We start from the raw sequence: 14158 nt of genomic DNA on the forward strand, positions 1-14158 counted from the left end.
TTCTCCACTCACTCCCGACTCTGGATGGGAAGCCCTTGGAGTCAGGGCTGGGACCCTGCAGTCGCTCTCAGCATCCCACACTTTGCTCAGTGGGCAGGCATCAACCTGGTTCAGTGAGGGAGTAGACTCCACTGAAAGCCCTTTGCTCGCTCTCCTTGTTTTTCTCTTAAGTTTTCTGTGTCTGTATGACTAGAACGAAACATCAACTCTTTTTTTGTTTTTGGTCATGTTTCAGTGTTGGCTTTTCTTCTTGAAGTCTCCTTGTATAACTTCTTCTGTTCCAGCTTAAATATAGATGTCTAAGTCCTCCTCCTTACCAGATTGTTTATATTTTTGAGAAGCCGTCTGCTTATCTGTGATTGCTTGCTCTTCTCTATCTCATTCCCACTTTGCCACATTGGTTTCGGTTGCTCTTTTTTCCCTGCCTTCACTTAACTGGGATGCGTTTCAAATGTGGTCTATCAAAATGTTCAGTGTTTCCCTCTTTTCTGCAAGAGCTTTGACATCTGTTCTTGAATTCCAGCCCACAGTATTCTTTTGGACTTGTTTGCCCAAGATTTGCTTTAATGCCAGAAATAACAAAGGGAGAAAGTGTGGCATGGTGGATTTCTTTTTCTCCTTTTCCTCTGGGTCCCCCCCACCCCTTCATATTTTTCTCGCCCCATTTTAAAGCTTAAGTTTCCCAATGTGGCAGTTTTTAAAGCTAAGTTTCCCATGCTGGGTATTTGCTCCGGCAGTTTGTCATCTTGTCTAGTCTCTTTCTTGGGTGGCAGTGGCCCACCCCATAGTGGGACTAATGAAGTGGCCCATGGGAGGGTCTGTAGACTCATTCAAATATTTCTGCCAAAAAAGTTTAGAAGCAGGTGGAACATTATGGGGTGGGAGGAGAAAGACCAACGTGCGGCCTTGATGTATGTTGTTGTTAAGCGCCGGCGGGTTAGTTCCAACCCATTATGACCCTGTATAGGGTTTCCGAGGAGCACTTGGTGAACATGGCTCAAACCAACTTAGCAGTCCAGCACATTAACCACAGCACCGCTTTTCCTCATCTTCTAGCCTTTGATTTGGTCCTTGCTCTGCTCAGCCCCAGGATGAGGGGCCATGCCACTGAGAAGCACGTGCTGCAGAATGTGCAAGCACTCAGCATGAGAATGGGACTACAGAAATGTGTCCTTTCTCTCCTGCTGTCCACCCTCCCAGAGCACCATCCTGGGCCCATCTGCTTCAGGCTTGTTTGAAACTGATCCCCTTGGCAACTCCTCCCAGAATTTCCAAGGCCAGGGCCTGGGTTCTCTGATATTCCAGTTTCAGTTTGCCACTTGGAGCAGAGCCCAGAACCCTCACCCCCGGGCAGGGCCTTTTACTTGGAACCCACCTCTGGTGGTTCTAAGAGTTTTAACAGTTTGAGAGGAAGTACTGTTTGCAGGTGTCTCATCTGGAATATGTAAGATCCTGGAAATAAGTAATTCATTGTGGAATTTGCCTTTTAAAGCTCCGTCTTGGAAATAAAACATTTGGTTAATTTAAATTTTAGCCTAACATGATGCTGAAGGAGTCCTGGTTGGTGCTGTGGGGTTTGGCATTGGGCTGCTAACAAGCCCACCAGCTGCTCTTTGGGAGAACGATGAAGCTGTCTACTCTTGTAAAGATTTACCATTTTGGAAAATCCTATATAGCGTTGTTGTGAGTTGGAATCAACTCAGTGGTGGTGGATTTGGTTTTTTGGTTTAACATGATTCCAGGCCTGCATAGGTAAGGTCCCAGTGAATATCTGTTCAATGAGAGCACATGGGGTCTAACTACAAAAGAGGCCCCAGGGCGGAAGGACAGACAGGGTACCCTAGCAGAAGCACAGGGTGAACCAGAAGCATTGGGACCCAGCATTGGGTAAGAAGAGACACTTGTCAGGAGCCAAAATGGTGCCACTCCTGGGAGAGCTGTAATTTTGGCATTGGCCTGACTCCACTTTTAGCTAAGACAAAGGTACCTGCACGTTTTATGATAGAAACATAACTCATCGTGGGGTGCATGTTGATGCAGGGCACATCACGCTGAGCAAGTTTGGTGTTCTCCAAGCAGCCCAGGTGGAACCAACTGGAAACACAGCCTGGTTTTGTTCATTTCCCTCTCTGCTGGACCCACCTCTCCTCTGCCAGTGGGCTCGCCGCGAGGGTGTCTCCCCAGTGCCCTTGGGCAGACGTGATCTTCTCTGGTACAAAGTGCAATTACAATCTTGTTTTTCGTTTTTGTTTCTCTTCACAGAGAGAACTTGATGCCACTGCAACAGTGTTGGCTAACCGACAAGATGAAAGCGAACAGTCTAGAAAGCGGCTTATCGAGCAAAGCCGAGAGTTCAAGAAGAACACTCCAGAGGTGAGATGGAGTTAGGGTCCAGACCTGTGCCAAGGGCTCTTGATATTTGAGTACATGTTCTGAAGACATTTCGTTAGCATTGCATTTTTAGCAGACGAATGTGCTGCAAATAATCAGCCTGCCTCGTTGGTTCTCGGGGCTCCTGTGTGCCACCACGTGGGGCTGTGGTTATGTGAGCACTCAGGGTGGTTGTGAAAAGTAAAGCACAAGCGTATTACAGGTGCACACGTTGTGTATTCAAGAGTATGTGACCAGGTGTGTTGGAATCTCTGAGCCCCTGGCCCCTAAGCTCCGTCCCCAACTCTGTGTGCAGGCCTCTCACAAGTCCACGGGGATCAGTCCCTGTGGGTGACGGGCCTTAGAGGCCTTGCTTCCCTGGAGGTGGGGTGGGTAGGGGGTCTGAAGGGTGCACGCACCCGAGGTTGGCAATGCACCAGTATGTCTTGTAAGCCTGCCGTTTCGTGTGGTGATGCCTTGTGGACAGCTTTTATGTTTCTTTCAGTGTGCTTTATTTAGAGGACTCTGGAGATACACTCTTGATACGCTCCTGTATTTTTCTCGTATCAGAAAGACGGGGTTGAGATCTGCTAGGGCAGCGTTTTTCTGGTCTGTTTCCTAGGTCCCTCGTTCCTTCAGCCGCTGTCAAAGGTATATTAGAAAATAGGATGACAAACTGTTGTGGGAACTGCTCTCTGGGGAGTTCAACTTCCAGTGGTCCCAGGCCCTGGTGCCAAGCACCCACCCACCCAAGGCTTCAGCACCATCTGCCCAGTGGGAGCAGACTGCAGCTGGCCAGAGCTCCCGCCTCTGCTCCGAGAGGGAAGCTCATGCAGAGAGAGAAGCTCCTAACTTTTACAGTGTAAGGTTCCTGGAAAATCATGTGTCGATTAAAATGTTAGAAGTGGACGTGTTTTAAAAGTTTCAAAGACATTTGCTTATTTAAGGGAGTGCTGTTGGAGATTGTTTTGGAAAACAAATCATTAATCCTGTTTTCAGTACAAATATTTTGGGAAGAGACAGTGGGAAAAAGACCCTAAGGGTTTCAGGTTTAGACTTTTTGTCCTCTCCACCCTCCTTGCCCTTTATTATGTTTCATCAGACCTAAGAAGTGCAGATGGGGGGTGGGGTGGCACACTCTGCTTTGGCCATCGAGTGCCGGCACTGGTTGACATTAGTCCTACCATGGGCGTCTCTGTTGTTGTTGATAGTCAGACTCACTCAGAAGCTCCCTCTGGCCATCTGCTTCTGTAAAGATGGCAGCCTAGGAGACACTCCGGGGACAGGTCTGCTCTGTCCTGTAACATCGCGCCTCAGCAGAATCAGCTCCATAGACAGCCAACAACTAACCCCCAAGTAGAAGAGAGGCCTCGGGGAAGCAGCCTCTTGGGTAGACGCCCACTGGGACATTTCAGAGCATATTCAGATGCCGTGGGCACCCACTGAGAAGGGAGGAGCCTGGCAGTTGGGAAGGTGGCCCATGCTTGTTCCCATCCAGCCTTTGCCAGTTGGTGTCTTCCCCATCAGGAGTCTTAACTGTGGATTTCTGAGAAGGGCTGGAAGGGGGACTCTGTGCAGTCTCCTCTCGTGGGGGCTCTAATTTCAGTTCTGTCTCCAAGGCCTGCCCTGGAAAAAAATCTGCATGGGGCTCCTGGGGGAACTCTGAGGCTGTGTGGCCTGGTGGAGAAGACTCTCAGGTTCACTGACACCCAGCAACCAGAGTAGGGGTGGGAGCAGGCAGCTGCAGTCAAGATCCTGTGAGTGCCAAGAGGGATTCTTAACAGCCATGGGGGCGAGGGCAGGGGGCTATGGGAGTGTCACTGTATTGGACATCTCAGTCATTGTCGAGCTATGTTGTTTTGGGTGTCGTGGAATCGATTCCCACTCAGAGCAACCCTGTGTGACAGACTACAACTGCCCTCTAGGGTTTCTTGGCTGTAGGCATTATCAAAGCAGGTAATCAGGTCCTCCCCCTGCAACACCACTGCATGGGTCTGTCCTGCCAACCTCTTGGTTGTAGCAGCTGAGCACTTAACCAGTACACCACCAGGGTTCCATTGGGCGAGCTCTCCCACTGGACGAATGATGAAACCATTGAAGAAACAGATGAACATCTGTCGAGGTAACGCTACTAGAAATTGGATGTGTGAGAAGGTTTTGTTGTGAGGGATGAGAGGACATTTGGCTTATGAGAGGGAAAGGCGTAGTCCTGTGTTACAGACACAGCCCCTCCAGTCCTTGCCCACTGTCCACTGTCAGCCTGCCTCCAAGGCATCCGGCACAGGCAGACCCCGGACCAGTGGTCCTACTTACTGCTCTAGCACTAAATGTGCTGATTGGTGATGGCCATGTTAAAGTCCCTGTTGTTAAAGAAGACATTTTTCTCAGTGTCTTTTGCTTGTCCAGTTAAGTCCAAGACACAGCGTTGGCACCACAGAGAGTCCAGAGGCGAGTATGATTCAGTCTCGTGCTTTAAAGGGTTCATAGGTCACTGGGCTGGCTCAACTCCAGGAGACAGGGGCTGGGCTCTGCTGAGGACCTGGAGGATGGCTGGCTTAGCCTCTGTCAGGAACTGACCGTGTCGGGTCCCGAGCACAGAGGAAGGTGCTCAGCCCTGGAACATTTTTTGTTTATATATGACTTTCTGTCATTAGATTAATATATCCGTAGTCATTTGCTGTTGTGGCTATGCCTTTGTAATGCAGAGATTCTACGTCATTTATAGGGGATTGTAGTTCTGTGAATGAAACTTAGAAATTCCCTTGGATCAAAGAAGAATTCCTTTCAAAGAAAAACTGGTTTTTTATTTTCTAACTACTCAGTCAATTTCCTATTGAATTTAGTCATCTGAGTTCCAGTGTGGGCCTGTAGGATAAGCACTGTACTGCCGATCACAAGGTCGGAGGTTGAAACCCACTAGCCGCTCCCTGGAAGCTCTGTGCAGGGTCACTGTGAATCGGAATTGACTTGACGGCACTTAACAAGAAGTCAGTTCTTTATTGATTTAGTAACTGGTGGTGGTGGTGGGGTGTTGTCGAGCCACTTACGACTCCTAGGGACCCTGCATAGGGTTTTCAAGGTGGTAAATCTTCACTGGGACAGAAAGCCTCCTCTTTCTCCCGTGGAGTGGCTGATAGGTCAAACCGCTGACAATGTGTTAACACTCTGCTACCAAGACTCCTTTAGTAATTGGTGGTTGTTGTGGTGATGTGCCGTGGAGTCAGTTCCGACTCAAAGTGACCCTGTACAGGGTTTCTGAGGCTGCAAATCTTTACGGGAGCAGAGAGCCTCATCTTTCTCCCATGGAGCAGATGGTAGTTTCGAACTGCTGACCTTGAGGTTCACAGCCCAATTCGTAACCACTGTGGTTGAACATAATCAACTGTTGGAGACGTGTAGATTATGTTGTTTTTAATACGTAGTTCTTCCAGGTGACTTACTATCTTTGCGCAAATAACTTCATTGCCACAAAGTCCTGGTTCTGTCCTCTGTAAAGTGTTTGATGACTGGGCCCAGCTCCCAGGGCTGCAATGTGGTGTGTCTAACGGCTCCACACCAGGCTGGCACGGGAATCCGGTCCACCTGTGTTACTGGTATTAACTTGGAACATGTAGTTCCTACTCATAATGACCCAGTGTAGGGTGTGTTTGAACCACTTACCTTGAGGTTAGCAGTCCAGTGCTTATCCTACAGTGCCCCACGAGAAGTTCACATCAGGACTACATGTGGCTAGTTTTGAAAAGCAGAAATTAGCCACAGCAGGACCTGTTGTTAAGTGCCGTCAAGTCAGTTCCAACCCATAGCGACCCTGTATAGGGTTTCCGAGGAGCAGCTGGTAAGCTTGAACCACCGACCTCGCAGTTCAAACAGCTTTGTAGTCTGACGCATTAACCCACACCAGGACTAGATGTGGTTAGTTTCTGCTCTTCAAAACTCCCTCAGAGAAGGCACTGAGAGGAATGCAAGAGTTAAAGGCAACAGAGGGAAATACTGTTACATACACAGTCCTGCAGTACCGAGGACCCATGAGCGGATGCAGGTTGAGCAGATGTGGGAGGGAGTGGGGGGCTAGGCTTACAGAAGCTATTTCTACATGTGTATTTACCTTTGCTGTAAATATACCCATGAATGTGGTGACGTGTACAGAGAGCAGAGTTTCAAAAAGTTCTTAGACTTTTTCAAACACCTTAAAGGGATAAGTCACAGAACCCGGGGTCTTAGGACCATGGTCTCATGGGCCATTTTAGGTCTGTTGGCCTAACATAGTCCACCAAGACAATGTTCTCCATCTCCTATTTTGGTGAGTAGCAACTGGGGTCTTAAAAGCTTCGTGGCCTGTCATCTAAGGTACCGCTGTTGCTCTCCTCCCATTCGGAGGAAAGAAGACTGAAGAAAATCAAAGCCACATGGGAACAGTTAGCCCAGTAGACTATGGGCCATGCGAACCCCAGCCCCTATGGCCCTGAGCTCAGAAGAGCTAGGTGATGTCTGCCTACCCCTGCCAACTGTTCTGAAAGGGAATCCATTAGATGGTAGTCCTGGATACAGTGGGAGAACAAACGTGGAATGAAATTAAAAATAATAAAAAAGCCCCAGCTTATTGGTAAGGACTGGTGAGAGATTGCTTAGAGCCCTCAAGACCCTGTCCTCAGTCTTCCTTCAAGTCTGGAACTGAGCTCATCCCTGGGGCTCAGCTTTCAACCAGACAACACACAGTCTGTCAGGGGGACAAGGTATACCAGGGAGGCACCCACGCCTTATAGTAACCAACCGTTTGAAATCTAAAGGGCAGCAATTACCCAAGGACAGAGTTCAGAAAGGGGAGGAGAAAAGTAGCTTAGGGAACTTGGAAACACCAACCAATGTGGGGAGTTTCAGCTTCAAGTATTCCAAAAGCTAGTTTGATATAACAGTTCTTTTACTAGTATCTATGGAACACCTGGTAGTGTAGTGGTTAAGAATCGGGCTGTGAACCGCAAGATCAGTGGTTCGAAAATACCAGTTGTTCCGTGGGAGAAAGATGAAGCTTTCTGCTCCCGTAAAGATTTACAGCCTCGGAAACCCTATACAGGATCGCTATGAGTCGGAATCGACTCCACGGCACATAACAACAACAAATGGAACACCTCACGTTTAGCCTTGGGGATTAAATCCTTTTCCGGTCCTTAAAAAGCCTCTTTTCTTTCTTACTAAGCAACTAGAAGGTTATGCGGTAGCACGCTAGGCTCCATGACAGTGCAGGTGGGATCTTCTGAACACAGACTTTCCCCACATATCCATTCATGTACGGATGGTGTTAAAAGTTCTCTCGGTAAGCTGCAGCTGGTTCAGTACCCCTTAGTATGGGTAAATAGTTCAGAATTCTGAACCTTGGTTCTTAACCTTTAGAATATTGGAACCCACCAAGGATCCACTTCACTGAGAAATGCACATGCTTGCAGACATGTTCAGGGTCTCCTGGGCTCCCTAAAGCGCATTGATGGTTGCTTTGGTTACAACCCTGGTTCTTTATGTGCATGTTTACAGTCTCCAGGAGGATGGCCAAGGTGGGAGGGCATATAGAAGAGGGACCTCTCCTACAGTGTGAGGTGCATGCCCAGGCCTTAAACTCTGGGCGGAGGTACTGGGTGCTGGCGAGGGACGATGGATGGAGGATCACCTCTGAGATGAGGTGGTCCATAGCCTGCGGCTGAGAGGGTGTGGTAACGACTACCCCCCCCCCCCCCAGCTGGTGAAGAGCACCGGCGAGGCAGAGTAGCCTTGGAGAAGAACCACCTGTGTGGTGGAGGCCCAGTCCACTCTCTAGGGATTTTCTTGTGTCTTCCTGTTAGCCATTGCATTGATGGCCGGTGAGCTCCCCATTCCTGGTGTGTGCATACAGTGGTGCTCCTACTCTGAGTGCCTGCACCGCCACCCCAGGGAGCTGCACCAATATTACTGCTTAACACCCACTGCCACATCTGTATGTATCGAGCTGACTCAGATTATGTCACCAGAACCAGCCAGGTGACCAGCCAGAGACCAACCTCTCCTTGCTGCCTGCACAGGGCCACTGATTACTGTGAGTTCATTCCCATCAGGAACCACAGAAGGGGCTGCTTTTAGAGATTCATTCTTTAATCTAAAACAATAAACCAATGCTTTGTAGTTGGATTCTGACGCGTGGTGGTCCGAGTGTGTTTCGGAGTAGAACTGCATTCTGTATGGTCTCAGTGACTGGGATCGCACTGAGCTAGATCACCACGTCCTTCTCCCGTGGTGCCTCCGAGTGGCCTCTAACCACCAGCCAAACCACCACCCAGTCCAGTGCAAACCATTTCCACCACGAAGGGAGGGACCTTATTTTACCTGTTGTTGTTAAGTGACATCGAGTTTGTTCTGATCCATAGCAACCCTGTATAGGGCTTCCAAGGAGCAGCTGGTAAGTATGAACAGCCAACCTTGTGGTTGAACAGCCGTCTAGTGTTTATCCTACAGTGCTTATTCTAGCTGGTGTGGTGATTATGTGCTGTGGAGTTGGTTCCAACTCATAGGACTTCTGAGGATGTCAATCTTTATGGGAGCAAAAAGCCTCATCTTTCTCCCTCAGAACAGCTGGTAATTTCGAACTGCTGACCTTGAGGTTAGCAGCCTGATTTGTAACCACTCTGCTACCAGAGCTCCACAGGAATAAGTTATTCTACCTAGGGATAAGTGTTGACATTTACTGTGTGCTCCTAGGGTCGAAGTTTGTCTTGAGGATTTTATAGCCACCACTTCTCAGAGCAACCTGGTGTGGCGCTGTGGGTAATGCGTCAGACTGCAAAGTTGTTTGAACTACAAGGTCGGTGGTTCAAGCTCACCAGTTTCTCCTTGGAAACACTATACAGCGTTGCTATGTGTCGGAACTGACTCGACGGCATTTCACAACAACAACAACTACTTGTCAGAGCAGAGACTCGAACTCAAGTGCTCATGGTCGGGGCATGTACCTGCTGGGTACCTGGTGAACACTGATGTGGCTTCGTGTATTCGGGGCACTCGAAGGTCAAGTCCTGTTAGGTTTCAGGTGATTGTGCTGTGGGGAATCAGGTGTGAAAAGCCTGGGAGACATGGGATGGCGTCCTCCCTTGAGAACCTTTGAGGTTGGCTCAGTCCTCCTGTGACTTAGGTCTTGCTGTTGGACCATGATGCTGGACTCACAGGAAAACTGTCTGCAGCGTTTTTTCTCCAGACTTGCGTCCAGAATGGGGAAAAAGCAGTTGTGTTTTTTTCTCCTTTTCTGTACGGGAGGGGCTGTCATCATTTACTAAGACTAGAGAGGAGGGGGACCAGAGACTTGAGAGGCAGCGATTGCATTTTAAAACCTTGTCCAGCCCTCATTGTTTGTGATGGCTGGGGATCCAGCGCCTGCCCCAGGATGTTTCTTAGGAGTTGGACTTTTGTTAGGCTAATTCACATCGCTGATAAAATGAGGGAAACTGAGCTGCTGCTGCCTTGGAGTTCACTAAGTTCCTGACATCTTTCTGCATAGACAGGAGTGCTGACAACCTGTCCCCGCCCTCGCAGCACTCACTGTCTCCTGCTCCGGTCATCATCAGTACCTATGTTCTGGGCCAGCATTGTGTGGTCAGCATTTAGAATGGCACGCCCCTTCCTCCCTGAGCCTGGAAGGGGTATCAGCTGCTGCCTTCCCAGCCCTGCTTCCTGAGTCTGCAGCATGCCCGCTGTGTGCTGGGGAACCTTCTCTTCACTGCTGACATAACTGGTTTTTCCCAGTTTGCCCTTTCTCCTGCAGACTGTTTTTCTGATGTTTATATTCCTGGATTGTAAAATGCCAGCTTTGGGGAGTAGTCTTGTGATAGGACTTGGAAAGACTCTTGTCTCATCATCGGGATGAACTGGATTTGTTGAATCCTTCCTGATCTTGCAGAAGGGACAGTCTCCTTTCTTTAGTAAGCAGCCTTGTATTTTCACTGGACAGGGTGAGCTTTTCTGAAATGATGGCCCATTCTGTCGAGCCTAATGCCATTCTGTCACTTTTTGCCGAGGTAAGGAAGACGCTGTCGGATGTTATGGTTTGCTTTTCACTCCCTGTGAGAAAAGGAGCTGTGTATGCAGACCCAGAATGGGAAGGGTAGTAATATAGAACTGGGGCCGGGGCCCAAATGCATGCAGTCACTGCCCCTCCAGCCTTTATATAGGCATGGCAGAGGGTGACTCAGCCTGGAAAAAGAGAGTCACTTACAAATAAAGCTGCAACTCAAAACGGTCACGTCGCACACAGCTGCCCTGAGCACAAAGCTGAGGAGGGCATCCGCCTTCTCGGGCATGTCGAGGAGCTTGCCTGGGCCTCTTACTATCTTACTACATTTCTGTAATGTCTCTAAGTGAGGAGGATAATCCTAAATACCTCACGGGATTGTTGTGAGGATTATATGAGGTCAGATATGCTTCCCTATGCATCTTCAACTATAGTCCAGTATACCAACATTACTACTTGAGATGTTGAAGGAGCCCTGGTGGGGTTGTAGGGTAAACATTGGGCTGCTGATGACAAGGTTGGCAGTTCAAACCCACCAGCTGCTGCACATGAGAAAGAAGAGGCTGTCTGTTCCCATAGAGGCTTACAGCCTCTGAAGCCCTGTTCAGGGTCACTGTGAGTCGGAACTGACTTGTTGGCAGTGGGGAAGCCCTGTTCAGGGTTACTGAGAGTCAGAACCAACTTGTTACCAGTGGGTTGGTTTAATTTTTTGAGACGGTGTTAGGGACTGAATTCTCAGCTCCTCTTTTGTTTCTGACCAATGAATAGAAGAATGTGTGACTCTTGGTGTGTTTTTGTTTCCTCATTGTTCCTTGTGTTGTTTAGGACGTGTAAGTTAACTGAAGACCCATAGCACTGATTTGACAGACCCCTAAGGATGCGATCTTTTCCTGCAAGGACAGTGGTGGGAGAGGAAATCACGAAGCTTTGAAGAGCATGGGTGGCTAGTGGTCACAGGCTCGAATGCCAGGCGCCCTGTGCGGCCCCCGCCCCCCCCCACACACACACCCAGCAACTTGTACTGTGCATCCAGGAATCTAATAGCAACTTCTCTGTTGAATTTGCAACTCCATTATTGTTATCATCTCTGTCCCACTTTGAAAGCATACAAGGGAACTTCAGAAAGTTCATGGGAAAATAGAAGGAAAAGGGAATGGATTTTCTATCACGGACTTTTTGAAGGCCCCTTGCAAGGACTTGCAGGTCAGAAACAGTGTTTTTTCCATGTTTTATTTAGTCCTGTACCTTGACAACTGGACACATAGTGATTAGTGTAGTGTAAACGGACCTAACATACTGATTGCATTTATTTAGGATGTTTTTCCTCCCAAAATATAAGAAAAACACTTTTAATGCCAATTATGTTGTGCGAGTTATGGTTTTGTGTCAATACAACCAGGCTAGGATTCTCGGCAGTGTGGCAGTGATGAGATTTCATGTCATCACTTCAATAATGAGGTCAGCTGTGGGCCACCAATCAACTGAGAAGATGGTTCCTCATGGGTGTGGCCTGCTTCCAGCATGTTGGGCACTCGGGCACAGCTTGCTTGCTTTCTGCTGCATCTGGGCCCTGCATCTGGCTCATCGTCATGGTCAGGACGTGAGCCAGTGGCTTGCTGGCTTGCCTGGGAGTCGTCAGCAAACTGCCATCTTACCTGCCCGACCTGCCTATCTGCCTGCCACCTGACCTACCAGTCTTGGTTCATCTGACCCACAGACTTGGACTTACTCACCTCTATAACTGTGTGTGAACCATTACCTCAATACAAACTTCTCTTTATGTATACTTAAATAAGCTTCACTCCTCTTGCTTCTCTGGACAACACAATCTAAGACTTTTTTTTTTTTAAGTTTTTATTGTGAATTGAGTGGAAGTTTATGGGGCAGATCATGAGTGTTACATTCAACAAATAATATACTTTGTTTCATTACGATAATTATAATCCCCTCCATGTACCATCGGTTAACAGTATTTCTCTCTATGCATTTTAGCTCTTTTAAACAAAACAAAACAAAAAAACACTCAGACATATATAATAATTTACACCACCAAAGGGTACATTCTGCAAGTCTGTCTCCTGGCCTCCAACTCTCAGTCCCTCTCTTTCCATGAATCTAGAGTCCTCAGCTGTTCCCTCTCTCCATGTCCCCATCTCTGCTTCCATCTCTGGTGTCACTGCTTCTCTGGATAGGGTCCCACATTCCACCTGTGCTCTTCTTCCTTGATGATTCTAGGGTCCTCTGTTTCTGGACTGTAAGATTAACTACTCCCCCGTTTTTGTTACAAAACTTCTACCTTTACAATTGTGACAGTCGCATTTAGTTGTGATAACAATCACTCACTATTGAATCATAAGAATCCTATCCCCATCTCTTTTACCAGACCCATCTAGACAAGATGAAAACTATTCAGTGGGGTCTCTCTCTTCCCCCCATACTCTTAAACTAAACTCTGTCTTGAAATCGTGTAAGCCAGTCACTTTGTACTTTTATCGCCCCCTCATTTTAGGTAGCCGATGTCTCAGTTGCCCATCTCTATCTACCCTGTGTACAGAGGGGATAGCATTGATACTTGATGTGAAGACTCCTTCCCTCTCTGTTGGTATTTTGAGCTACTACCTCCATAAGTATAGGTCAAATTCATCAAATTGTAGCAATTTATCCTCATTTCCTTTATCAAAAATTGTTGGGTTTTTTTTTTTAATCTTCATGTAGTCGAATTCTGATTATCAAGCCATCGAGGCTAAGTCAGATGGGTACTGTCTGCAAGTCTGGGTGTTCTTGTGCATCTCCCCTCACTTCATATCAGCTGGATGCTTTACTCTCAGCTCTAGCCTTCTGTGGCTATGTCCTTGTCCATGGGCTCAGGTGTCTCCAGGTATCACCACACTTTAGACCAACCAGCCCTTCTTCTTCTCTCTCATCTCCAGGTCAACGGGAGTCTATGGAATGTGGTTAAACTCAGCCCATTTCTTCATTGCTGCCTTTCCCCCCTCTTCCACTCACCAGTAGACCAATGTGATCATCAGCAAGCTTACATGCCTGCTTTGTGTTCCCTTTGAGTATCAGTCTTAGAGGGGGGTTTGTCCTGAAGGGACTTGATTGCTTGCCTTGATGACTTCCCAGCGAACAACTTTCTTATATTCTTGTAGTAGTCAATCATACTGCCATTTTGTGTTGGGTTTTCCCTGATGATCTTTCTTTGAAAATATCTCTTCTGTCACTCTAGCTGTTCCAGGCTGGTCTGCTTGTCCTTCCTAGTGAGAATGTCCTACTTCATAAGGTTCTGGATGGAGCTCAGGATCCCACTTAAGGTCCCGTGCACTGCGAAGGCTCCGCAAGAGGCCGATTTCACTGGGACATTGTAGAAGCCCTTTTAGGTATTCCAGTCAGTTTATAGGCTAAAGACGGGCAGGCTTACAAGCTTTCTGTAATCCTGTTTCCTGACATTCTTTCTGTCCCACTCAAGTGTCTATTTTACAACAGTAGGCAAGGGAAACCAATATTCATAAGACAGTCAAGCATCTTAGTATTTCCCTTTTTCAGACTATGCTTCGATCCCTTTATCCCAGAGCCCTGTTGTTCCAGGGTTGAGCATGCATCACTATTTACCTTTGTCCCATTTAACCCATGCAAATCTGTCTCAGTGTTCCCCTATCTACCTTGTTCTTCTACCCCTCCCCCTTCTGTGTATTGCCCTCCCCAACACCCAAACTATGATGTATCTGCCTTCTACCCTGTGTTCTACCATCACCTCCCTCCACC

At 47.9% G+C, this 14158-nt stretch overlaps 1 protein-coding gene across 6 annotated transcripts in view; it reads left to right on the forward strand.

Moving 5' to 3' along the window:
* The window catches only part of CUX1 (cut-like homeobox 1), a 460382-nt gene that overhangs the window by 104262 nt on the left and 341962 nt on the right, over positions 1-14158 (forward strand). For 5 of the 6 annotated variants that reach the window (XM_006859667.1, XM_006859668.1, XM_006859669.1 and 2 more), the window contains exon 2: positions 2263-2373. The exons of the other annotated variant lie outside the window; for it this stretch is intronic. In XM_006859667.1, the coding sequence (XP_006859729.1) occupies positions 2263-2373 (111 nt within the window). The remainder of the gene's footprint in view (positions 1-2262; positions 2374-14158) is intronic. 6 annotated transcript variants of the gene reach the window in all.

The sequence above is a fragment of the Chrysochloris asiatica genome, unplaced genomic scaffold (assembly GCF_000296735.1).
Source record: "Chrysochloris asiatica unplaced genomic scaffold, ChrAsi1.0 scaffold00034, whole genome shotgun sequence".
Taxonomy (NCBI): domain Eukaryota; kingdom Metazoa; phylum Chordata; class Mammalia; order Afrosoricida; family Chrysochloridae; genus Chrysochloris; species Chrysochloris asiatica.